This window comes from Phyllobates terribilis, unplaced genomic scaffold, assembly GCF_046119375.1.
Source record: "Phyllobates terribilis strain yellow unplaced genomic scaffold, ASM4611937v1 Scaffold_3__8_contigs__length_932513732, whole genome shotgun sequence".
NCBI lineage: Eukaryota > Metazoa > Chordata > Amphibia > Anura > Dendrobatidae > Phyllobates > Phyllobates terribilis.
The window spans coordinates 708,937,424-708,962,037 of record NW_027362763.1 but is presented as its reverse complement, the minus strand read 5'-3'; the positions used below and the strand labels follow the sequence as shown (position 1 = coordinate 708,962,037).

At 43.5% G+C, this 24,614-nt stretch overlaps 1 protein-coding gene across 4 annotated transcripts in view; it reads left to right on the top strand.

Moving 5' to 3' along the window:
- Positions 1–24,614, top strand: part of HHAT (hedgehog acyltransferase) — a 411,417-nt gene that overhangs the window by 246,938 nt on the left and 139,865 nt on the right. For all 4 annotated transcript variants that reach the window (XM_073671998.1, XM_073671996.1, XM_073671997.1 and 1 more), the window contains one exon: positions 963–1,107. In XM_073671998.1, coding sequence (XP_073528099.1) covers positions 963–1,107 — 145 coding nt within the window. The remainder of the gene's footprint in view (positions 1–962; positions 1,108–24,614) is intronic.

Here is a 24,614-nt window from a genome sequence, read left to right as displayed (position 1 = left end):
AACATGCAAATTTCCACAGTCATTGATGATATAGGGCTGCATGTTAGGTAAAGGCACTGGGGAGATGGCTGTCATTACATCTTCAATAAATGCCCAAGTTTACATTGATATTTTGGACAGTTTTCTTATCCCATCAATTGAAAGGATGTTTGGGGATGATGACATCATTTTTCAAGATGATAATGCATCCTGCCATAGAGCAAAAATGGTGAAAACATTCCTTGAAAGAAGACACATAAGGTCAATGTCATGGCCTGCAAATAGTCCGGATCTCAATCCAATTGAAAATCTTTGGTGGAAGTTGTAGAAAATGGTCCATGGCAAGTCTCCAACCTGCAAAGCTGATCTGGCAATAGCAATCAGAGAAAGTTGGAGCCAGATTGATGAAGAGTACTGTTTGTCACTCATTAAGTCCATGCCTCAGAGACTGCAAGCTGTTATTAAAGCCAGAGGTGGTGCAACAAAATACTAGTGATGTATTGGAGTGTTCTTTTGTGTGTTTGTTTTTCATGATTCCATAATTTTTTCCTCAGAATTGAGTGATTCCCTAATTTTTTCCCTCTGCTTGGTCTGAAAAAAATTACCCTTACCGAGTACCACATTTTTATCTTGATTTCTTTTAGTGTTTCTTAAAGCCATAAAGTTTCCATTTGAAATGACTTTAGTTTTGTGCCATGTCTGTGATCTGCTTTTTTTCAACAACATTAAACAACTGAACGAACATCCTCCGAGCCCGGTGATTCCATAATTTTTGCCAGGGGTTGTAATCTTGCATGTTGTTTAGGGCTTTTACCAGACCTCACTGCTCCTTTTGCCCTGCCCTCTAGCCAATTCTTCAGTTCCTCCCTGCTTTCCCCATGCCACACTGCACACACACTATCACACCTATATACTATCTAGACATAAGATCTGGAGCTACAGTTACCAGCTGATTCTCCATCCTCCTTTTTATGTGTTAACAGGATCAGTGTTTGTCACCAAAGTCGTACCGCCGGCTGCACGCTGCTCTGGCATCTGTTTCCATTGCTCTGCTGATTCTAACCAATCTCGTGTTCCTTGGAGGGGAGCAGGTCTGTAGGATATACTGGGAGCGAATATTTCTACAAGGTGAGTGGCTTATAAATGTCATTTTTTAATTAAGCGTTTATATATTAAGAAGCTTCTCTCCGTGCAATGATTTAAAATTAAAATCTCACATAGAACTAAAAAATTGCTGACTAACCAGTTCCATTAATGGCTCCACAAACCGTTTTCTGAGCAATGACTTGTAATGTCGTTAAAGTTTAAAGACTAACACAAGTCACAGCAGAAGAGATTTCCAATATATCAGCTGGAATCCCTGTTGTGCTCAAACCACTTTCTATATTTTCTTACCTGGAAAAAAAATTGTAGAACAGAGTTTTTAATGTAGTTTTACCAATTTAAAATACCTTGATTTTCTTAAAGGCTGTGGGTACCTGATATGAAGAACATTATTTTTAAACGTATTAAGGGGTCACTATTATTTAAAAAAATTGCAATAAGATTCACTCTGCAATCTTTATTTGTTCATTCATTTTAGATCAACTGATAGATAATTTGCAGACTGGGCCAAATTTTAGATTTTTCTCTTTTGGGAGTTTCTCTCCCAGTAATATATGCTGGATGTGATGTTTGTGTGTATCCTTATTACTGATGTCCTCATTAGCTCATATTTCAGCACAGCTACTATCTTGTGCTTGTTTACTCCTCATTTACCTTTAGTTAAAAAGATTACAATATGTTTCAGCCTGCAAACTTCATTCCTTCATTCATTTTTAGACCACTTGATAAGTACCATATTTTTTGGACTATAAGACGCACCGGACCATAAGACGCACCTAGGTTTTAGAGAAGGAAAATAAAAATAAAAATTTAAGCAAAACATGTGTTCATGATGCACTTTTAAGGGGGAGGGGGTATGCTGCTGACACTGGTATAGGGGTAATGTCCCCCAATTCTGACAATAGGAGAAAAAAACGCGCTATGTGCAGGACCAGATGGACCAGTATGAATTGAAGACGGCCGAGAGGCCACTCACCTACTGGAGTTGTTTTCCCCTGCACAACGCCGGTGACTGTCAGAGGGTGGAGAGAGAGTAAATCTCACCGTGTGGTGCTGGCCGGTGGGCTCGCCACGTGCCGTGTGCTGCAGACCGCTGATTGTGCTTGCCGCTTCCAGGTTCCTGGTCGCGGACCACATGACCGGCCGCGGACCACATGACTCGGGACCGGATGCGCGTCACCGCAGGTCCTGTTGGTTTAGAAGAGGCGGCTCCCTTGCCGCAGGTCCTCAAGTGTCGAGGGAGGGAGGAATTGCAGGGAGGGTTTAGCAGTTCATCCACAAAGCTGCTCCTGCCACTGACCCTCAAGAGAGGGACTAAAAAATGTGTGTAAAAGAGGAGCGGTCTATGGAGCGCTAAAAATGATCACTGGAAAGAACGGATTTGGGTCTAAAAACATTTAATGAGCCCTTTCCACAACGCGTTTCGATAGTAAACTATCTTCATCAGGTGGTACCAAATCCGTTCTTTCCAGTGATCATTTTTAGTGCTCCATAGACCACTCTTCTTTTACACCCAATTCTGACAATATCCCCCATCCTGGTATATATGCCCCCCCCCTTCCTTATATACGTGGTCCCCATCCCCATACTGGTATGCCTGGTATCCCTCATCCTTATCCTGGTATGCATGGCACCCCTCATCCCTATCCTGGTATGCATGGCACCCCTCATCCCTGTCCTGGTATGCATGGCACCCCTCATCCCTGTTTTGGTATGCATGGCACCCCTTATCCCTATCCTGGTATGCATGGCACCTCTAATCCCTATCTTGGTATGCATGGCACCCCTAATCCCTATCCTGGTATGCATGGCACCCCTCATCCCTATCCTGGTATGCATGGCACAGCAATCCCCATCCTGGTATGCATGGCACCCCTCATCCCTATCCTGATATGCATGGCACCCCTCATCCCTATCCTGATATGCATGGCACCCCTCATCCCCGTCCTGGTATGCATGGTACCCCTCATCCCTATCCTGGCATGCATGGCACCCCTCATCCCAATCCTGGTATGCATGGCACCCCTCATCTCTGTCCTAGTATGCATGGCACCCCTAATTCCTATCCTGGTATGCATGGCACCCCTAATCCCTATCCTGGTATGCATGGCACCCCTCATCCTTATCCTGGTATGTATGGCCCCTCATCCTTATCCTGGTATGTATGGCCCCTCATACTTATCCTGGTATGTATGGCCCCATCATCTTTATCCTGTTGTGTATGCCCCCCTCAGCGTTATCCTGGTATGCATGGTCCCCCTAATCCTCATCATGCTGCACATAAAAAAAAAATAAACACTCCTACTCACCTTTCTTCTCTCCTCCAGCGCTGAGTCCTGTCTGCCCGCACTGATCTCACCATGTGAGTCGCGCATGACGTCACTGCCATGCGCGGCTCACAAGGAGAGATCAGCTGCCCGAAGTCACTGCTCCCCACGCCGGGACTGTGTGCGCGGGGAGCAGTGACTTCATGCTCCTTAACAGCCGGCACACAGCGGAGCCGCAGCGCGGCTCCTGCTGCTGCCGGGCTAGAGCGTGTGCCCGCTTATTAAAGGGCATGAATATTCACCCCTCCCCACGCCTATGCGCCAAAATATTTGTATCAGTTTTTCAGATCACTCCACTGAATAAAAGACTTTAAGACACTTTGCAGAAGCAAAATGGTATTAAATTTAGGAGCTAAATGAACAATAAAGAGTATTCTATCTGAGGGTATAGACAGCCTCTAAAGGGTTTGTACCAAGCCAGTGTTGGGATTGATGGAGAACCAGAGGAATCGGTAAATGGTCACGTGTCCCATGGATAGGTGATAACTTTCACGTGGAGAGGCACAAGGGTCTTCTGTTTTTCTGTCCATTGGCGTGCACTAGAAAAAAATGCTAAACTCAGAGTTGGGCTCCTTCACATCTTAGTTTTTATCCTAGGAGTGCTTTCCGAATTTTTTACTGATAGACTATCATAAGTACGAGTGTTATGAGGAACACACATGTCTGTTTTTCTTTTCCCCTTGGACCAAGTTGTCCACACAAAGACGCGGAGACTTGTTCGATATTTATCCCAGTGTCGGATCATTCTCACCAATGCAAATCTATGGATCCGTGAAAAAATCGGACGGCACTCAGATGCCATCATTGTGCTAGCCAATTTTTACGGACTGTTTGAAAAGAGAAGTTGGAGAAGCCTCCATCCGTTTTTTTTTTTTTCATCCAAGTAAAAAATGATTAAATTCTGACCCCTTTAACTTGATTTTGTGATATCTCTGGCTGCCTTGGCTTTTTATCACATTGATTATCAAAATCCTGCAATTTTCACACCACACTTTTTTTTACACTTCTACTTCCTGTTACTTCAGGAAACAACACATGTACAGTGCCGGCAAAAAAAATCTTTACATTTGTGCAGTAAAAAAAACTTTACGTGTAAAATCCTCATCATGATTTCACTTCTTAAAAGTGCACACAATGAAGGAGATAATCAAAAACTATATAATAGCAAAACTGGCTTAGTAAAATGTAAATATCAATACTAATTAATTAAAATACTAATTGTAACGAAATATCCACAATAAAACACTTGAACGTTAAGATTTTGTGGTTTCGTTGAATTTGTAAAGATTTTCTTTGCCGACACTGTACTTTAGCAGCAATGAAGAAACTCTGGCCCTATCATATTGAAGCATCTAATGAACGTGTGCAAAGGTCAAAGGGAAGGGCGGAGGAGCTTGGGAGCTGTGATATTGCCCATTGTGATTAGTGGATCCTCTGTTATCAGTCATTGTAATCCTGCCTCTGATGATAAGGTGCCTACTGAAAACTCTTCCTGAAAGGACAGGAAGTGTGAATTTAAAGCCCCAGTGGCCAGTGTGGAAATTACAAGATTACTAATTTTGTTGTCTTTTAGTAAAGATTGTGGTAAAAAAAAAAAAAAAATAAATGTAACAGAAAAACTTGATTTAAACAATAGTTAAGAGTAATTAAGGGTTACTTTAATGTGGATAGCTATGGAATGTGCCTAGTTAGGAGCTAGAAGTGGTAGCGTGAGTGATTTGTCATTTTAGATCAAAATAACACATTTTTCAGTTCAATAATACTTAATTAATATGTAAAATTACTGATGTTTAAATATTATTTTTTTGGGCAAATTTTAGCACCGATCCTTCAGTATCAGTCTAAAAATTTAATTTTTGGTATTTGGGCGTTATGGCTTCCACCACACAGAAGACAATGAGGCAAAGCCACCTGTTAATATAATGTGTAAGGGTGGTCTAGTGATTGGAAATAAGGATCGGACATGTTGATTGTCTGCATACAGTAACATCCTTTGGTTTCCTTTCCTGGGAGACACTCCACAGCCGGAGGTGTTTGGTAGTGCCGTGTCTCACTTTATTAATTGATTAAATATGTATGTATGGTTAAACCAATTGTGCATTTTATTAGGATATTGAGAATTGAGCCATATGAGCATTATGTGTACGGTAAGCTTTAGCAATGTCATTAAATTCAGCTTAGTATTTTAGAATATACATTTTATCTCACCTTCCATATCGTTTTATTTATATATGAATGCTTATCCTATCCATTTAGTGATACCATATGCAGGAGCGGTCACAGACATAAGGGGCCCCCTGTACAAGAACAATATATGGGCCCTTTACAATCCATCATAAAGCACAATTCCCCCTGCTTTGGAGGTGGATGTCGCCCCATTTCCTCTTGGGCCCCTATGCAGGTTGCACCAATGGCATGCCCCCCCTTACCATTTAGAAATGTCTTTCAAATTAGAAACACCTAGAATTCTTATATTTGGCACATAATATTATCCAACTTATATCCAATCACATTTTACCATCTTACAATTGGGTAGTTTCTCGACCAGCTCTCACAGAACGTTAAACCTTCCATCTCCAAGAAGAAGGCATTTACGGATTTACTTAAAGGGATTGTTTATGATTTAAAAAAAACAGCTTAAAAGCACCATATTTCTGGGGAAAAAAATGTTTTTCTAATCCTTTACAACCCCATAATCTTAAGGGTGACCGAAGGGCAGCATGGTGGCTCAGTGGTTAGCACTGTATAGTGGCTCAGTGGTTAGCACAGTATAGTGGCTCAGTGGTTAGCACAGTATAGTGGCTCAGTGGTTAGCACTGCAGCCTTGCAGCGCTGAGGTCCTGCGTTCAAATCCCACCAAGGACAACATCTGCAAGGAGTTTGTATGTTCTCCCCGTGTTTACGTGAGTTTCCCTCGGGTTCTCCGGTTTCCTCCCACACTGCAACGACATACTGATAGGGAATCTAGATTGTGAGCCCCGATGGGGACAGTGATGATAATGAATATAAAGCGCTGTGGAATTAATGGCGCTATATAAGTGAGTAAAATAAAAAAATAAATAAACACATAAGAGCTAAGTTAGCTGGCGCTTTCGGTAGACCGGTCGACTCTCTTATGTGTACTGGAGTCAGAATAAAATGGATCCGACATATTGAATTTCAGCATGTCCAATCCTTTATTCTTAGGTAAGGTAACAATGACAATATTCTTCTTTTCTGGTTATAGTTATGACTGTGTTGATATCCTGGGGTGACGGGTAGGATAGTGGCTGCTAAACAAATGATTGCAACAGCAGTGGAAAGTTGGGTATATACAGGTTCCTATATAGTTTCTCTAAAAAAAACATTTTTTGGGAGCAATCAAAAATTGTTGCAGTAGTTTTTTTTACCTCTTAAACCTGACTTCTTTCTCTCCATGACTTACCACTGGCTTTAATAACGCACTTGATTCCTCAGGTGTCATTTTAAAGCATAAAATCAGCTTCACTTGTGTAGTAAAGCGTGACTCAATTACAGGGGGTTTGTGTTAAAAGACCTTTTATCTATAATATAACTGGGGATGCGTGTCTCTGTCTGAAGCCTTTATAGACTGCGCATGCACGACGCGCAGTCTGGCTCCAGACAGATGATCGCATCCAGCCATTACAGGTAAGAGGAGTGTATGGCGCTGGAGATCATGGTATGCATAGATACTGAACGCTTACCGCGATCTCCGGCGCCATACTTACATACTTACCTGACCGGGAGGAGCGTTGCCACGCTGCCTCTGTTCGCCGGAGACCGGGGCAGGAGTGAGGCGTCGGATTGCCACATGCGCATAGCTCTATCCGGCGTAATTTTACTGAAGACACATTTGCAGTGTGTCTTCAGCAAAATGGCGCCAGACAGCGAGATATGGGCACGCGCTACTCTGGCGCCGTGCTCCTCTCCCTGCCTCCGGCAGAACAGGACACAGCAGCGCTGGAGAACAGGGAAGAAAGGTGAGTATAAGTGTTTATTTTTTTTGTATATATGTACAGTGTGAAAGGGATGAGGGGGCCACACATACCAGGGTTGGGGTGTGAGGGGGCCACACATACCAGGATTAGGGGGTGAGGGGTCCACACATACCAGGATTTGGGGGATGACGGGTACCATACATACCAGGATTGGGGGGTGAGGGGACCTTGCATACCAGGATGGAGGGGTACCACACATACCAGGATTGTGGGGTGAAGGGACCATGCATACCAGGATTGTGGGGTGAGGGGATCATGCATACCAGGATGAAGGGTACCACACATACCAGGATTCCAGGATTGGGGGGTGAGGGGACCATGCATACCAGGATTGGGGGTGAGGGGTGCCATGCATTCCAGGATTGGGGGTGAGGGGTGCCATGCATACCAGGATAGGGATGAGGGGTGCCATGCATTACAGGATAGGGATGAGGGGTGCCATGCATACCAAGATAGGAATGAGGGGTGCCATGCATACCAGGATAGGATGATGGGGACAGGATGGGAGCAGCATAAATACCAGGAGGGGGGCAGCACATACCAGCTTGGGAGACCATATGCCAATAAAAATGCTCGCCACCCGGGCATAGAACGGGTTCAATAGCTAATATATATATACAGTTATATGAAAAAGTTTGGGCACCCCTATTAATCTTAAGCTTAATGTTTTATAAAAATTGGTGTTTTTGCAACAGCTATTTCAGTTTGATATATGTAATAACTGTTGGACACAGTAATGTTTCTGCCTTGAAATGAGGTTTATTGTACTAACAGAAAATGTGCAATCTGCATTCAAACTAAATTTGACAGGTGCATAAGTATGGGCACCCTTATCATTTTCTTGTTTTAAATACTACTCCTACCTACTTTTTACTGACTTACAAAAGCACTTTTTTTGGTTTTGTAACCTCATTGAGCTTTGAACTTCATAGCCAGGTGTATGCAATCATGAGAAAAGCTACTTAAAGTGGCCACTTGCAAGTTGTTCTCCTGTTTGAATCTCCTCTGAAGAGTGGCATCATGGGCTTCTCAAAACAACTGTCAAATGATCTGAAAACAAAGATTATTGAACATAGTTGTTCAGGGGAAGGATACAAAAAGCTGTCTCAGAGATTTAACCTGTCAGTTTCCACTGTGAGGAACATAGTAAGGAAATGGAAGAACACAGGGACAGTTCTTGTTAAGTCCAGAAGTGGCAGGCCAAGAAAAACATCAGAAAGGCAGAGAAGAAGAATGGTGAGATCAGTCAAGGACAGTCCTCAGACCACCTCCAGAGAGCTGCAGCATCAACATGCTGCAGATGGTGTCACTGTGCATCGGTCAACTATACAACGCACTTTGCACAAGGAGAAGCTGTATGGGAGAGTGATGCGAAAGAAGCCGTTTCTGCAAGCACGCCACAAACAGAGTCGGCTGAGGTATGCAAAAGCACATTTGGAGAAGCCAATTTCTGTTTGGAAGAAGGTCCTATGGACTGATGAAACCAAGATTGAGTTGTTTGGTCATACAAAAAGGCGTTATCCATGGCGGCAAAATAACACAGCATTCCAAGAAAAACACTTGCTACCCACAGTAAAATTTGGTGGAGGTTCCATCATGCTTTGGGGCTGTGTGGCCAATGCCGGCACCGGGAATCTTGTTAAAGTTGCGGGACGCATGGATTCCACTCAGTATCAGCAGATTCTTGACAATAATGTTCAAGAATCAGTGATAAAGTTGAAGTTACGCAGGGGATGGATCTTTCAGCAAGACAATGATCCAAAACACCGCTCCAAATCTACTCAGGCATTCATGCAGAGGAATAATTACAATGTTCTGGAATGGCCATCCCAGTCCCCAGACCTGAATATCATTGAACATCTGTGGGATCATTTGAAGAGGGCTGTCCATGCTCATCAAACTTAACTGAACTGGAATTGTTTTGTAAAGAGGAATGGTCAAAAATACCTTCATCCAGGATCCAGGAACTCATTAAAAGCTACAGGAAGCGACTAGAGACTGTTATTTTTTCAAAAGGAGGATCTACTAAATATTAATGTCACTTTTCTGGTGAGGTGCCCATACTTATGCACCTGTCAAATTTTGTTTGAATGCAGATTGCACATTTTCTGTTAGTACAATAAACCTCATTTCAAGGCAGAAACATTACTGTGTCCAACAGTTATTACATATATCAAACTGAAATAGCTCTTGCAAAAACACCAATTTTTATAAAACATTAAGCTTAAGATTAATAGGGGTGCCCAAACTTTTTCATATAACTGTGTGTGTATATATATATATATATATATATATATATATATATATATATATATATATATATACATATATATATTCACCGCTCCAAAAAATAAAGGGCACACTCAAATAACACACCCTAGATCTGAATAAATGAAATATTCTCATTGAATACTTTGTTCTGTACAAAGTTGAATGTGCTGACAACAAAATCACACAAAAATCATCAATGGAAATCAAATTTATTAACCAATGGAGGCCTGGATTTGGAGTCACCCCCAAAATTAAAGTGGAAAAACACACTACAGGCTGATCCAACTTTGATGTGATGTCCTTAAAACAAGTCAAAATGAGGCTCAGTATTGTGTGTGGCCTCCACATGCCTGTATGACCTCCCTACAACGCCTGGGCATGCTCCTGATGAGGTTGTGGATGGTCTCCTGTGGGATCTCCTCCCAGACCTAGACTAAAGCATCCGCCAACTCCTGGACAATCTTGTGGTGCAACGTGACGTTGGTGGATGGAGCGAGACATGATGTCCCAGATGTGCTCAATCTTATTCAGGTCTGGGGAACGGGCGGGCCAGTCCATAGCTTCAATGCCTTCATCTTGCAGGAACTGCTGACACACTCCAGCCACATGAGGTCTGGCATTGTCCTGCATTAGGCGGGGCCAACCACACCAGCATATGGTCTCACAAGGGGTCTGAGGATCTCATCTCGGTACCTAATGGCAGTCAGCCTACCTCTGGAGAGCTCATGGAGGGCTGTGCGGCCCTCCAAAGAAATGCCATCCCTCACCATTACTGACCCACTGCTAAACCGGTCATGCTGAAGGATATTACAGGCAGCAGATCGCTCTCCATGGCGTCTCCAGACTCTGTCACATCTGTCACATGTGCTCAGTGTGAACCTGCTTTCATCTGTGAAGAGCACAGGGCGCCAGTGGCGACTTTGCCAATCCTGGTGTTCTGTGGCAAATGCCAAGCACCCTGCACGGTGTTGGGCTGTGAGCACAACCCCCATCTGTGGACGTCGGGCCCTCATACCACCGTCATGGAGTCGGGTTTCTAACCTTTTGTGCAGACACATGCACATTTGTGGCCTGATGGAGGTCATTTTGCAGGGCTCTGGCAGTACTCCTCCTGTTCCTCTTTGCACAAAGGAGGAGGTAACGGTCCTGCTGCTGGGTTGTTTCCCTCCTATGGCTCCCTCCACATCTCCTGGTATCTGCTCCATGCTCTGGACACTGTGCTGACAGATACAGCTACCCTTCTTGCCACAGTTCGCACTGATGTGCCATCCTGGATGAACTGCACTACCTGAGCAACTTCTGTGGGTTGTACTATAGACACTGCCTCATGCTACTGTACCTCTAGGGGTGAGAGCAATGGCAAAATGAAAAAGTGACCAAAACAACAGCCAAAAAGGATGAGAACAGAGAAATAGTATGTGGTAACCACCTGCAGAACCACTGCTTTATAGGGGGTGTTTTGCTAATTGCCGATCATTTCTGTAAGTTGTGTGTTCCATTTGCACAACAGCAGGAGAAATTGATTCACAATCAGTGTTGGTTCATAACTGGACAGGTAGATTTCACAGAAGTATTATTGACTTGGAGTTACATTGTGTTGTTTAAGTGTTCCCTTTATTTTTTTGAGCAGTGTGTATATATATATATATATATTATATTATATGTGTATATATACAGTACGGACCAAAAGTTTGGACACACCTTCTCATTTAAAGATTTTTCTGTATTTTCATGACTTTGAAAATTGTACATTCACACTGAAGGCATCAAAACTATGAATTAACACATGCGGAATTATATACTTAACAAAAAAGTGTGAAACAACTGAAAATATGTCTTATATTCTAGGTTCTTCAAATTAGCCACCTTTTGCTTTGATGGCTGCTTTGCACACTCTTGGCATTCTCTTGATGAGCTTCAAGAGGTAGTCACCGGAAATGGTCTTCCAACAATCTTGAAGGAGTTCCCAGAGATGCTTAGCACTTGTTGGCCCTTTTGCCTTCACTCTGCTGTCCAGCTCACCCCAAACCATCTCAATTGGGTTCAGGTCTGGTGAATGTAGAGGACAGGTCATCTGGCGTAGCACCCCATCACTCTCCTTCTTGGTCAAATAGCCATTACACAGCCTGGAGGTGTGTTTTGGGTCATTTTCCTATTGAAAAATAAATGATGGTCCAACTAAACGCAAACCGAATGGAATAGCATGCCGCTGCAAGATGCTGTGGTAGCCATGCTGGTTCAGTATGCCTTCAATTTTGAATAAATCCCCAACAGTGTCACCAGCAAAGCACCCCCACACCATCACACCTCCTCCTCCATGCTTCACGGTGGGAACCAGACATGTAGAGTCCATCCGTTCACCTTTTCTGCGTCGCACAAAGACACGGTGGTTGGAACCAAAGATCTCAAATTTGGACTCATCAGACCAAAGCACAGATTTCCACTGGTCTAATGTCCAGTCCTTGTGTTCTTTAGCCCAAACAAGTCTCTTCTGCTTGTTGCCTGTCCTTAGCAGTGGTTTCCTAGCTGCTATTTTACCATGAAGGCCTGCTGCACAAAGTCTCCTCTTAACAGTTGTTGTAGAGATGTGTCTGCTGCTAGGACTCTGTGTGGCATTGACCTGGTCTCTAATCTGAGCTGCTGTTAACCTGCAATTTCTGAGACTGGTGACTCGGATAAACTTATCCTCAGAAGCAGAGGTGACTCTTGGTCTTCCTTTCCTGGGGCGGTCCTCATGTGAGCCAGTTTCTTTGTAGCGCTTGATGGTTTTTGCAACTGCACTTGGGGACACTTTCAAAGTTTTCCCAATTTTTCGGACTGACTGACCTTCATTTCTTAAAGTAATGATGGCCACTCGTTTTTCTTTACATAGCTGCTTTTTTCTTGCCATAATACAAATTCTAACAGTCTATTCAGTAGGACTATCAGCTGTGTATCACCAGACTTCTGCACAACACAACTGATGGTCCCAACCGCATTTATAAGGCAAGAAATCACACTTACTAAACTTGACAGGGCACACCTGTGAAGTGAAAACCATTTCCGGTGACTACCTCTTGAAGCTCATCAAGAGAATGCCAAGAGTGTGCAAAGCAGTCATCAAAGCAAAAGGTGGCTACTTTGAAGAACCTAGAATATAAGACATATTTTCAGTTGTTTCACACTTTTTTGTTAAGTATATAATTCCACATGTGTTAATTCATAGTTTTGATGCCTTCAGTGTGAATGTACAATTTTCATAGTCATGAAAATACAGAAAAATCTTTAAATGAGAAGGTGTGTCCAAACTTTTTGTCTGTACTGTATATATATATATATATATATATATATATATATATATATATGCATATATTTAGCGTGTGACGTACAAAATGCCAATTAAAATATAAAATATTCACAATGTCTAAGCTCCTTATTCACACTCTGTTTTTTATCCTTAAGCTATGCTCGCCAGGTTGTTAAAGGTTAGAACATTCTATTTCACAGAGCACAATAAAGAACAGAGAGTAAAACATAAATTGCCCTAATATTAATTCTTCATAATCCATTGATTTTTCACGCAAAGAAATCAGAAAATATTCTGCGTAATATGGAGGTGTAATATTCAAGTTATTTGTCTATTTTAGCTCAACAGGATGATCAGATATAGAACTGATAATTGCAAGATGGTCAAGAAATCGGCATCGAGGGCTAGAATGTTTTTTGCGGACAATAAATTTTTAGGCCAGTCTTATTGTAGAAAGTTGCAGTTATGGAGTCAGCAGAGCTGTGTTGACTTTTCTCCCTTTTTCTCTTCAGTGCTTGGTGACTTCTCTCTGTAACTTTACGGGGTCTACACTTCGTGGCTGAGTTGCTGCTATTCCTTCCACTTCTCAATAATATCACTCACAAGTGATGGGGGAAGATTTAGGAGGAAGAAATCTCATGAATGGACTTGTTACACCTGTGTCCTATTATAGGACCGCTCTGGTGTGAGCTCTGCACCACCAGCCGTTCTGTCACATATTAGTAAAGACAGACAGTATGGCGGGGTGCTGGATGTTCTACAGCCTAGGACAAGGGGCGGATGTTCTACACTGGGGGGCGAGGGGCCGGATGTTCTACAAGTGTGTGCGGGACCAGATGTTGTACAGCAGGGGCGAGGGGCCGGATGTTCTACACCGGGGGGCGAGGGGCCGGATGTTCTACACTGGGGGCCGGATGCTCTACACTGAGGGCGAGGGGCCAGATGTTCTACACCAAGGGAAAGGGGCAGGATGTTCTACAACAAGTGTGCAGGGCCGGATGTTCTACACTGAGGATGAGGGGCCGGATGTTCTACAGCGAGGGCGAGGGGCCGGATGTTCTACACCGGAGGGCGAGGGGCCAGATGCTCTACACTGAGGGCAAGGGGCCAGATGTTCTACACCAAGGGTGAGGGGCCGGATGTTCTACACCAGGGGGAAAGGGGCCGGATGTTCTACACCGGGGGCCGGATGCTCTACAGTGAGGGCGAGGGGCCAGATGTTCTACACCAGGGGCAAGGGGCAGGATGTTCTACAACGCGTGTGCAGGGCCGGATGTTCTACAGCGGGGGTGAGGGGCCGGATGTTCTACACCGGGGGGGCAAGGGGCCGGATGTTCTACACCGGGGGGCGGATGCTCTACACTGAGGGCGAGGGGCCAGATGTTCTACACCAGAGGCAAGGGGCCGAATGTTCTACAGCGAGGGCGAGGGGCCGGATGTTCTACATCGGGGAGGCGAGAGGCCCGATTTTTTGCAATGAGACTGAATGAGAAACCTGAAATTCAGTTATTAAAAGATGTGTGACAATGCTTTTGTCCCTGTAGTGTATCTTTCAGAGGTTACTTATACATTGACTAGTGGGTGACGCTCTCCCGGGTCTTTGAGAAAGCAGAGCACATGTTGGTGCTGCATTTTGATATATTCTCCGTCACTTTTTGATTCCAGCTGGTAGAATAATGAGGATGGTCCCTGGAATTTAGTTATTATTGCAAATTTTTGTTTTAATTCCTTGCTTTTACAAATGACTTTGGTTTCATATGGAGCTAAATCTTATAGTAATAATATAAATAGTCTCAAGGAAAGGTGCAAAAGATACTTCAAAAGGCCCCAATTTTTATCACTGCAGAAAGTTCAGCACAAATATTAGTTATTAATGAACAGTTGCTATTGGTCTCATGAAATGTTAATATCAGGTTGTTCCCTTGTAAAGTTCAGAAATGCCAGAGGCTCGGCTAGATTGGGCTGGCAGGTATTCGCCCAAGTATCAGGTGGTAGAGGGGCGTCAGCATTACACTATACCTTGCTGAGGATATTTAGGACTAGAGTATCAAATTGAATCTTTGACCCAGGCAGTTAAAAAACTGACTAGAACTCTGGAAGTGCCCAGAGTATTTAAAAGGTTGTCCAGGACTTATATATTAATTACCTTTCCATTGGTCATCAATATCAGATCGGTGGAGCTCCGACACAGGAAACAGAGCCAGAACAGTACAGATCCATATTCTTTATAATTGCCTTTCTCGGATATTGCGACTCAGCACCCATCCATTTCAGTAGGTGCTGAGCCTATCTTATATATTGATGACCTATCCTTAGGTTAAGTAATCAATATATAAGTTCCGGACAGACCCTTTAAAACTTCTGTCTGCAGTAAATTGAAGTTGACCAAGTCAACTGATTTTAGTCCTTGGGTATGGCGGCCACCAGACTCTCACCCAAAATATGTTTTGAACACAAATGTTTCTGGTGAGTGAAACATTCCTGGGTATGGGAGAGTCTATAATTTTTCCAACAGCTATCTAAAGTGGGCACCTTTAAGCTAATCCTTTGAACCTTAACATACAAATACATGCTCAGGTCAGTGGAGCACGTATGTGTTCTTAATCGGCAAAGGGGAGGAAGCTATTGCATTAAAAGCTCAATGATCGAACATTGAAGTTGAACCCTGCTTTTAACCAGCATCATTAGTCAAGGAAATATCACGAGCCCTCCAAAGAAATAAGATAGTCACCCTGTTCTGATGACTCTCCTTCTATAAGTACACGCCTTATAATCTTTGGACTGGTTCCCTAAAGGCAGAGGATTTTAAGAGCTGTGATGAGCCGGTAACTGTGTGGAATTATTGTGGTTTGGTGGTTAGCACTTTTTCCTTGCAACTCTCAGAACCTTGGGAAACATCTGCATCAAGTTTGAATATTCTTTTTATAGGTCTCTTCCAGGTTCTCCCATTTTTCCTCCATGCCAAAAACCACTGATAAGTCGAATGGCTTCCTAAGAAATGATCCCAAAGTCTGTGAGTGGGAAGTTACCATAGAATCATAGAATGTTAGAGTTGGAAGGGCCCTCCAAGGTCACTTACCATAGAATCATAGAATGTTAGAGTTGGAAGGGACCTCCAAGGTCACTTACCATAGAATCATAGAATGTTAGAGTTGGAAGGGACCTCCAAGGTCATTTACCACAGAATCATAGAATGTTAGAGTTGAAAGGGACCTCCAGGGTCATTGTGTCCAAACCCCTGCTCAATGGAGACTTGTAGTGTTGATGTGTAAGTGGGTGGTGGGGCCATGTTAGCCATTTTCTTAGAAAAAAAAATAGTTGTGACAATTTATAAATGTTGACTCTGTTCCACTAATATATGTTGGGCTTCTTCTGAATTTTTGATGGAGGTGTAACAGTTATGTAAGAATCTAGGGATGAACTAAACACAATGTTGGATAAAATTGTCGTCGTTGTGCCAACTATTGAATTAATTACTCATTGCGTACTCGAGCTAATATTTTATCTCTAGACGGCAGTGACGCAGATATTTACACACGCTTAGTCATTTTATAATACAGTCTACACATTTCTCATCAATCTGCTGCCGGATGGATCCAAATTCCCAACATTTTCATATAAGCAAACATGTGCAAAGCCAAATCCAGGAGACATCTGCCAATGTTTTTGTAACGAGCATCATCAGCCAAAATTCTATTATTACCTTCTTGTAATTATTTTTTATCCATTACTTAGGAGCCAGACACAGGTTGTCTCCAGATAACCTCCAGCTTTAAAGCCTGCTGTAGATGCGACCCAGTGTCATTATTTCGGGATCGATTTGAGCAATAATAATAAGCTTTTTATTTATATAGCGCCAACGTATTCCGCAGCGCTTTACAATTCAGACAATTTACAGACATTGTGGGCACTGTCCCCATTGGGGCTCACAATCTACATTCCCTATCAGTATGTCTTTGGAGTGTGGGAGGAAACCCGCACAAACACAGGGAGAACATACATACTCCTTGCAGATGTTGTTCTTGGTGGGATTTGAACCCAGGACCCCAGCGCTGCAAGGCTGCAGTGCTGCTAACCACTGAGCTACCGTGCTGCCCTAATGGTGGTTAAATTTCCCTTCTGCATCACTTCTGTTGTTACAAGTGCTAATTCTTTACATAAACCAGTTATAAAGTCTTCTGATCTTAACCCGATAGCCAAAAAACAGATTCCGCAGAAGACAACCCCGTTTCACTTCTTCCCACCACAGCCTATTTTTGTTTTTGCTCTTTAGTTTTTTCCTCCCCTTCTTCCAAAAGCCAAAACATATTTTCATGTGTAACATACCTGGTGGCGTCCTTGCATGGTGGTCCATCTCCCACTGTGCAAGAGCGCGCACTTGATCTCCAGTCCAGAATGTCTCTCTGGCTTCCCTCCATGCTGTCTGTTTGTGTCTGTTTCTGCTGCTTAAGGGCGGCGCCCGATCACTTCCTGCTTTTTGTACCTGCTGTGGGTCACACCCCTTGTGCGTCCTCAGCCTATTGCTGTCTGTCACCTGGTATATAGCTCAGCTGCTCCCATCTATCCCTGCCTGAGCATAGTGTTTCATTCAATGTGTGCTTGCACTCTGAAGGTGCCAGGTCCCGTTCTTTGTCTCCTGTCTTGCGGTATCAGTTCCCGTGTCTGAACTGAGTCCTGTCTTTGTCTCCTGCCTTGCGGTATCAGTTCCCGTGTCTGAACTGAGTCCTGTCTGTGTACTCTTGCCTGCTGCCTTTCCTGGAGGCTGTATTTCCAGGCCTGTCTGAACACGCTCCTAGCCTGTTCCTCCCGCCTTCTAGGGGCCGATTACCTAGATCCGTTCCTGTATCTTGTCTGTCCTGTCTGAACACGCTCCTTGCCTGTTCGTCCCGCCTCTCTGGGGGCCGATTACCCAGACCTGCTCCTGTATCTTGTCTGAACACGCTCCTTGCCTGTTCGTCCCGCCTCTCTGGGGGCTGTATTCCCAGACCCGCTCCTGTGTCCCGCTGCAGTGTCGGTCTCGTCCGTACACTCAGTTCCAGTCTGTACTCTCTCCTATCTTTCATCTGTCTTTTCTCTATGTCCGTTCCTTTCCTTTTTCTGCAGAGTCTGAACTCGTACCTAACTCCTGCCTGTTGTCTCTGTACTCCCGTTTGTGAGTTTGTGGTCCACTCGCTACTTCACTGCAAGTACCCTGTGGGTGTCTGGCTCTGCCTTTCCCTTCCTGTCTGTTCCGTGTGAACAGAGCCCTGTCCCCCCTACTCAGCCTTGCCTGCTCTGACTCCTTTGCTCACTGCTCCGGCGGTTCTAGCCTGCTCTGACTCCTTTGCTCACTGCTCCGGCGGTTCTAGCCTGCTCTGACTCCTTTGCTTACCGCTGCGGCGGTTCTAGCCTGCTCTGACTCCTTTGCTTACCGCTCCGGCGGTTCTAGTCTGCTCTGACTTCTTTGCTTACCGCTCCGGCGGTTCTAGCCTGCTCTGACTCCTTTGCTCGCTGCTCCGGCAGCCTTGCTCCGCTCTGACCCTTTTGCTCGCTGCTCCGGCAGTCTTGCTCCACTCTTGCTCACCGTTCCAGGCGGCCTCGTCCTGCTTTACTCTTGCTCACTGCTCCGGCAGTCTCGCTCAGCTCTGATCCTTTGTTCACCGCTCCTGGCGGCCTTGTCCTGCTCTACTCTTGCTCACCGCTCCAGGCGGCCTTGTCCTGCCCTGTTCTCGCTCACCTCTCTGGGCGGCCTCACTCTGCTGTGCTTGTCCGCCACATCTGTGGTTCTGTTCCTGAGTCCCAGTGTGTACTGAGTCCTATCCCGCCAGTGTCCCTACCTGCTAGTGCCTCCCTGTCTGCACTCTAGCTGTGCTTGCCTGTACCCCTCTGCCTGTATTGTTCCTGAGTCCCAGTGTGTACTGGGTCCTATCCCGCCTGTGTTCCTACCTGCTAGTGCCTCCCTGTCTGCACTCTAGCTGTGCTTGCCTGTACCCCCCTGCCTGCATACCCGCCTGCCTGCATACCAGTCGTGCCTGCCTATACCCACCAGTCTGTGTGCCAGCCTACCAGTCTGTTCCTGTATTCCCCTGTGTGGGTCAACCCCCGTGTCCGGAGTTTGACCTGGAGTAGCACCTGGTCCCTCTGCCCGGTTTCTCCCTGGTGCACTGGCGTCGTATGCCGTCGTGCCACCTTGGTTGGATCGGCCAGATACTTAGTCACGCCCCTCCAGGCACTCTTCGGTCCATGGTCCAGTGGAACCACAACACCCGCACACGCCAGTCAGTCCGGGCGTGTGCATTACATCATGTTTCCATCGTAGCCATATGAGCTCTAGTTTTTTGCTAGACCAGTTGTTGTTTCGACTGTCGCGATGCATTTTACTATATAATGTACTGAAAAGGGCAGTGAAATGCTTTTTACCCCATTCATTGTGTGGTAAAAATTATCCGGTAAAGCGATTTTCCAAGACAGTACAATTATGGTGATAGTAAGCTTGTAAAGGTTTTTTCTTAGTTAAGTGGTGAAAAAATGTTGTAACCAATCTGATAACTGCATGGTGTAGGGGTTGAGACCCTGATTCCAGCGATGTATCACTTCCTTGGATGCTTGCTGCAGTTTTGATAAAATCACTTTTTTATTTGCCACAGATCTAGCAGTACTCTGAATGTTGAGTTCGGTATAACCCCGCCCACACACCTCTGATTGGCTGCTTTCTGTGTACACTGCACATAGACAGAAATCTGATAATCAGTGGTTGGGACATAGTTACACATAACTCATGAATATATGGAAGACTACATGGCAGCAGGTTTACTAATTCTCGGGTGATAATCTCCTGCTGATAAAACACTGATTTTATTAAAACTACAACAAACAACCCAGTAAGTGACACATGACTGGAATCATGGTCTCTGTCTCTACGTTATGCTTCTCTCAGGGTGCCAAAAACCTGGTGACCGATTCCGTGTAATGTTTTTATTTCAGTGCCAAAAGGGCTTGTTTTTTGTTGTTTTTTTTTTGGTGAGACAAGATGTGTTTTTTATTGATATAATTTTGGGGCACAGACGATGCTTGCCCACTTTTGTATTGCATTTTTTGGGTGAGTTGCAGCACCTGAAAAATGACAATTCTGATGTTTTACCGTAAGAGTTAAATAATTTTATATTTTGATAGATCAAACTGTTGATACCAGTTATGTTTATTTCTTTTAGTTCTGCATTTTTGATGGGTGAGAGTTAATTGTAATGTTTATACTGTTTTAAAATGTTAAAAACATTTATTTTTCAGCTTTTTCTTTTAGTCCCCATAGGGAAATTGAACTTGCGATCTTTTGTTCTATATACTACTAAAAAAGGGGGAATGATGGGCACCACAAATAATCAAAATACAGAAGAAGGGTGCTGCAAACAATGTAGCAAAACGATTAAATATAGTAGAAAAGAGCCACATTAAATGGAGTCTGCGCCCACCCAGAATATCACAAAAATTACTAATTTTATTTAAATATTTAGATTTGAGAGTCCTCAGTGGTTGATACCTTTTAATGGCTAACTGAAAAGATGGTAACAAATTGTAAGCTTTCGAGACTACGCAGGTCTCTTCATCAGGCTAGTATACCACAAAATCTGAAAAGTCACATATTTATACACAATAAGACACACAAAAAATGCAATAGGTAAGACAGGTGATGAAAAGCAGAGTTATTATGGAAGAGATAAACAGTTCTGGCTATAAATATTTTAGCAGTTAATAGATAAGGAGTGTGAAGGTTTAATTGTCCTATGACTAGGTCCAGTGTTGTGATGGCCTCACAAGTCTGAGGAGCACATTCCTTAGTTAATGTAGAATGACATAAATCCATGCGACACATTCATTTCTGCTCTGAAAGTGTTAAAGGTCACCATCAGTTTATATTCTGAGATTCTTCTTTCTCTTTGAGATTTGAAGTTACCTTTTAATACCAGTAATTTCATGTCTTTGGGAGTAATTTCAGAGCCTTACCTATTGCATTTTTTGTGTGTCTTATTGTGTATAAATATGTGACTCTTCAGATTTTTTCATTCATTCCCGCCTTACACAATATTTTGTCAATTCCAATCAGTGCCTGTTTCCCTTCTCTGCGTACTACTAAGTCTTTGGCTGTAACGCCTTCTTTGGCATTTTGGTTCCCCATTCTTTCGGTTATCCTCACTCAGAGTAGACTCCTCAATCACTTAGACAATGGGCCACAAAGATTTCTGAACCACGCCACTACTTGCCCTCCAGGACTTATACGCCAACCAGAAAAACAGACCAAAAACACCGATCCCGAGACACACCCACAACACAATCATCGGATCCATACTTTCATTCTTAAGTTTTTCCAAAGGATAGAAGGCAGGACTGACAATTTATCTGAGGGGATTCTACTGGTTCAAAGGGACCTGAGCCAGACAACAATCTGTGAATTACCTGGGAGCCGACAGCTCGGGGGTGAGGGAGTCTCTTCTATGTAGTGATATAATTTAGGTAGAATATAACAGTTATTCTTACCTCAGCGCTGTATATATCACCAACAGAGAGCTTCGCTCGTCCCACATCTCGGACCGGTCGAGCACCCCTGGGCCGATTAACTCAGGTCCCTGTTCGGGCGGCAGCTTGTCGTCACTGCTTTCTGGTTCTTCTATCCTTTAGTATACAGGCCCGGAGAGAATAAGACACAAGACAGGTAGTATGCGTCAACAGACTCTAACTTTATTACAAAGCATAGGGTTTATATACACCCTGGAGGCAGAAACGGATTTACCATATATGGTCCGATCATACAATTTAGCTGTGCAAACAGAAACTGGTTTCTGTTCTCGTGATGCCTTTGCTTGTGTTGAAACATTTAATCAGACACATTCTGATGACTAGCAAGGACACGTTAGTTTCTATTGATACAAGGAAGGAACATTTAGTTGTTGTTTTTGACCTAAGGTAACAGTTAGACTTATATAGCATAGATGGGGTCTTTGAACTTGGGGGACCTCATCTTCTGCTATAAAACCATTTATTATGTAATATTGTTTGCTTTTTCTTTAAACTTTTATTTACAACTTTTGCATATACAGTGGGTACGGAAAGTATTCAGACCCCTTTAAATTTTTCACTCTTTATTTCATTGCAGCCATTTGGTAAATTCTAAAAAGTTCATTTTTTTTCTCATTAACCCCTTTACAACCCAAGGTGGTTTGCACGTTAATGACCAGGCCAATTTTTACAATTCTGACCACTGTCACTTTATGAGGTAGTTACTCTGGAACGCTTCAATGGATCCCCCTGATTCTGAGATTGTTTTTTCGTGACATATTGTACTTCATGATTGTGGTAAAATTTCTTCGATATCACTTGCGTTTATTTGTGAAAAAACGGAAATTTGGTGAAAATTTTGAAAATTTTGCAATTTTCAAAATTTGAATTTTTATGCCCTTAAATCAGAAAGATATGTCACACAAAAGAGTTAATAAATAACATTTCCCACATGTCTACTTTACATCAGCACAATTTTGGAACCAAAATTTTTTTTTTTTTGTTAGGGAGCTATAAGGGTTAAAAGTTGACCAGCGATTTCTCATTTTTCCAACAAAATTTACAAAACCATTTTTTTAGGGACCACATCACATTTGAAGTCACTTTGAGAGGTCTTTATGACAGAAAATACCCAGAAGTGACACCATTCTAAAAACTGCACCCCTCAAGGTGCTCAAAACCACATTCAAGAACTTTATTAACCCTTCACGTGCTTCACAGGAATTTTTGGAATGTGGAAGAAAAAAATGAACATTTAACTTTTTTCACAAAAATGTTACTTTAGACCCATTTTTTTTTATATTCGCAGGGGTAACAGGAAAAAATGGACCCCAAAATTTGTTGTGCAATTTCCCCTGGGCATGCAGATACCCCATATGTGGGGAAAAACCACTGTTTGGGCGCACGGCAGGGCTCGGAAGGGAAGGAGCGCCATTTGACTTTTTGATTGTAAAATTTGCTTGAATAATTAGCGGACGCCATGTTGTGTTTGGAGAGCCCCTGATGTGCCTAAACAGTGGAGCTCCCCCACAAGTGACCCCATTTTGGAAACTAGACCCCCCCCAAGGCACCTATCTAGATGCATAGTGAGAACTTGGAACCCTTAGGTGGTTCACAAATTGATTCGTAAAAATGAAAAAGTATTTTTTTTCCACTTTTTAATTTTTACGAATCAATTTGTGAAGCACCTGAGGGTTCCAAGTGCTCACTATGCATCTAGATAGGTGCCTTGGGGGGTCTAGTTTCCAAAATGGGGTCACTTGTGGGGGAGCTCCACTGTTTAGGCACATCAGGGGCTCTCCAAACGCAGCATGGTGTCCGCTAACAAATTGAATGGAAAATCGGCTCAAATTGTTAGCGGACACCATGTTGCGTTTGGAGAGCCCCTGATGTGCCTAAACAGTGGAGCTCCCCCACAAGTGACCCCATCTTGGAAACTAGACCCCCCAAGGCACCTATCTAGATGCATAGTGAGCACTTGGAACCCTCAGGTGCTTCACAAATTGATTCGTAAAAATTAAAAAGTGGAAAAAAAAATACTTTTTCATTTTTACGAATCAATTTGTGAAGCACCTAGGGGTTCCAAGTTCTGACTATGCATCTAGATAGGTGCCTTGGGGGGTCTAGTTTCCAAAATGTGGTCACTTGTGGGGGAGCTCCACTGTTTAGGCACATCAGAGGCTCTCCAAACGCAACATGGTGTCCGCTAACAATTTGAGCCGATTTTCCATTCAATTTGTTAGCGGACACCATGTCGCGTTTGGAGAGCCCCTGATGTGCCTAAACAGTGGAGCTCCCCCACAAGTGACCCCATTTTGGAAACTATACCCCTCAATGATTTTATTAAGGGGTATAGCGAACATTTTGAACCCAGAGATATGACACAGAATTTGATAACATTAGGTCATCATATTGAATAAGTTGTCATTACTCTTGAGCGCAAGTGCTCGCTACTTGAGTTTGCATCGGGTACTCAGGTATGCACCATGTATCATGGGTGCTCAAGTGAAATGCTCGAGTCCCCGCCCGCATGTTTCACGGTTATTAGACACCCCCAAAAAAACATGCGGGGATCGCTCGTGCATGGCAGGCAATCCCCGCGAGGTTTTTTTGGCCGCGAAGCATATGGGGCGGAGACTCGAGCACCCTCGATACTCAGTGCATACCCGAGCACCCGATGCAAACTCAAGTAGCGAGCACTTGCGCTCAACACTAGTCGCCATATCGTCATCTTTTTTCTTTTTTTTTTACATAGGAAAAAAAAAACAACCCCAACCCTAACATTAGCACAACCCCAACCCCAGCCCTAGTGTTTATTTTTTACGCCGTTCCTCATTCGGTATAAGTGATGACATTACTTTATTCTTCGGGTCTTTGCGATTACAGCGATACCAGAATCATATCGGGTTTTTATGATTGACAGCTATCACACACTAAAAGACACATATTTTGTAAAATCTAGTTTTTGCATCGCCATATTTTGGCCGAGAGTCATGTTGATGTTTTTATTGGTGCCATTTTCAGGCACGTGACATTTTTTGATCGCTTTCTATTCCTATTTTTGGGAGGCAGAATAAACAAAAACCAACAATTCAGGAATTACATTTTTTTATTCTGTTC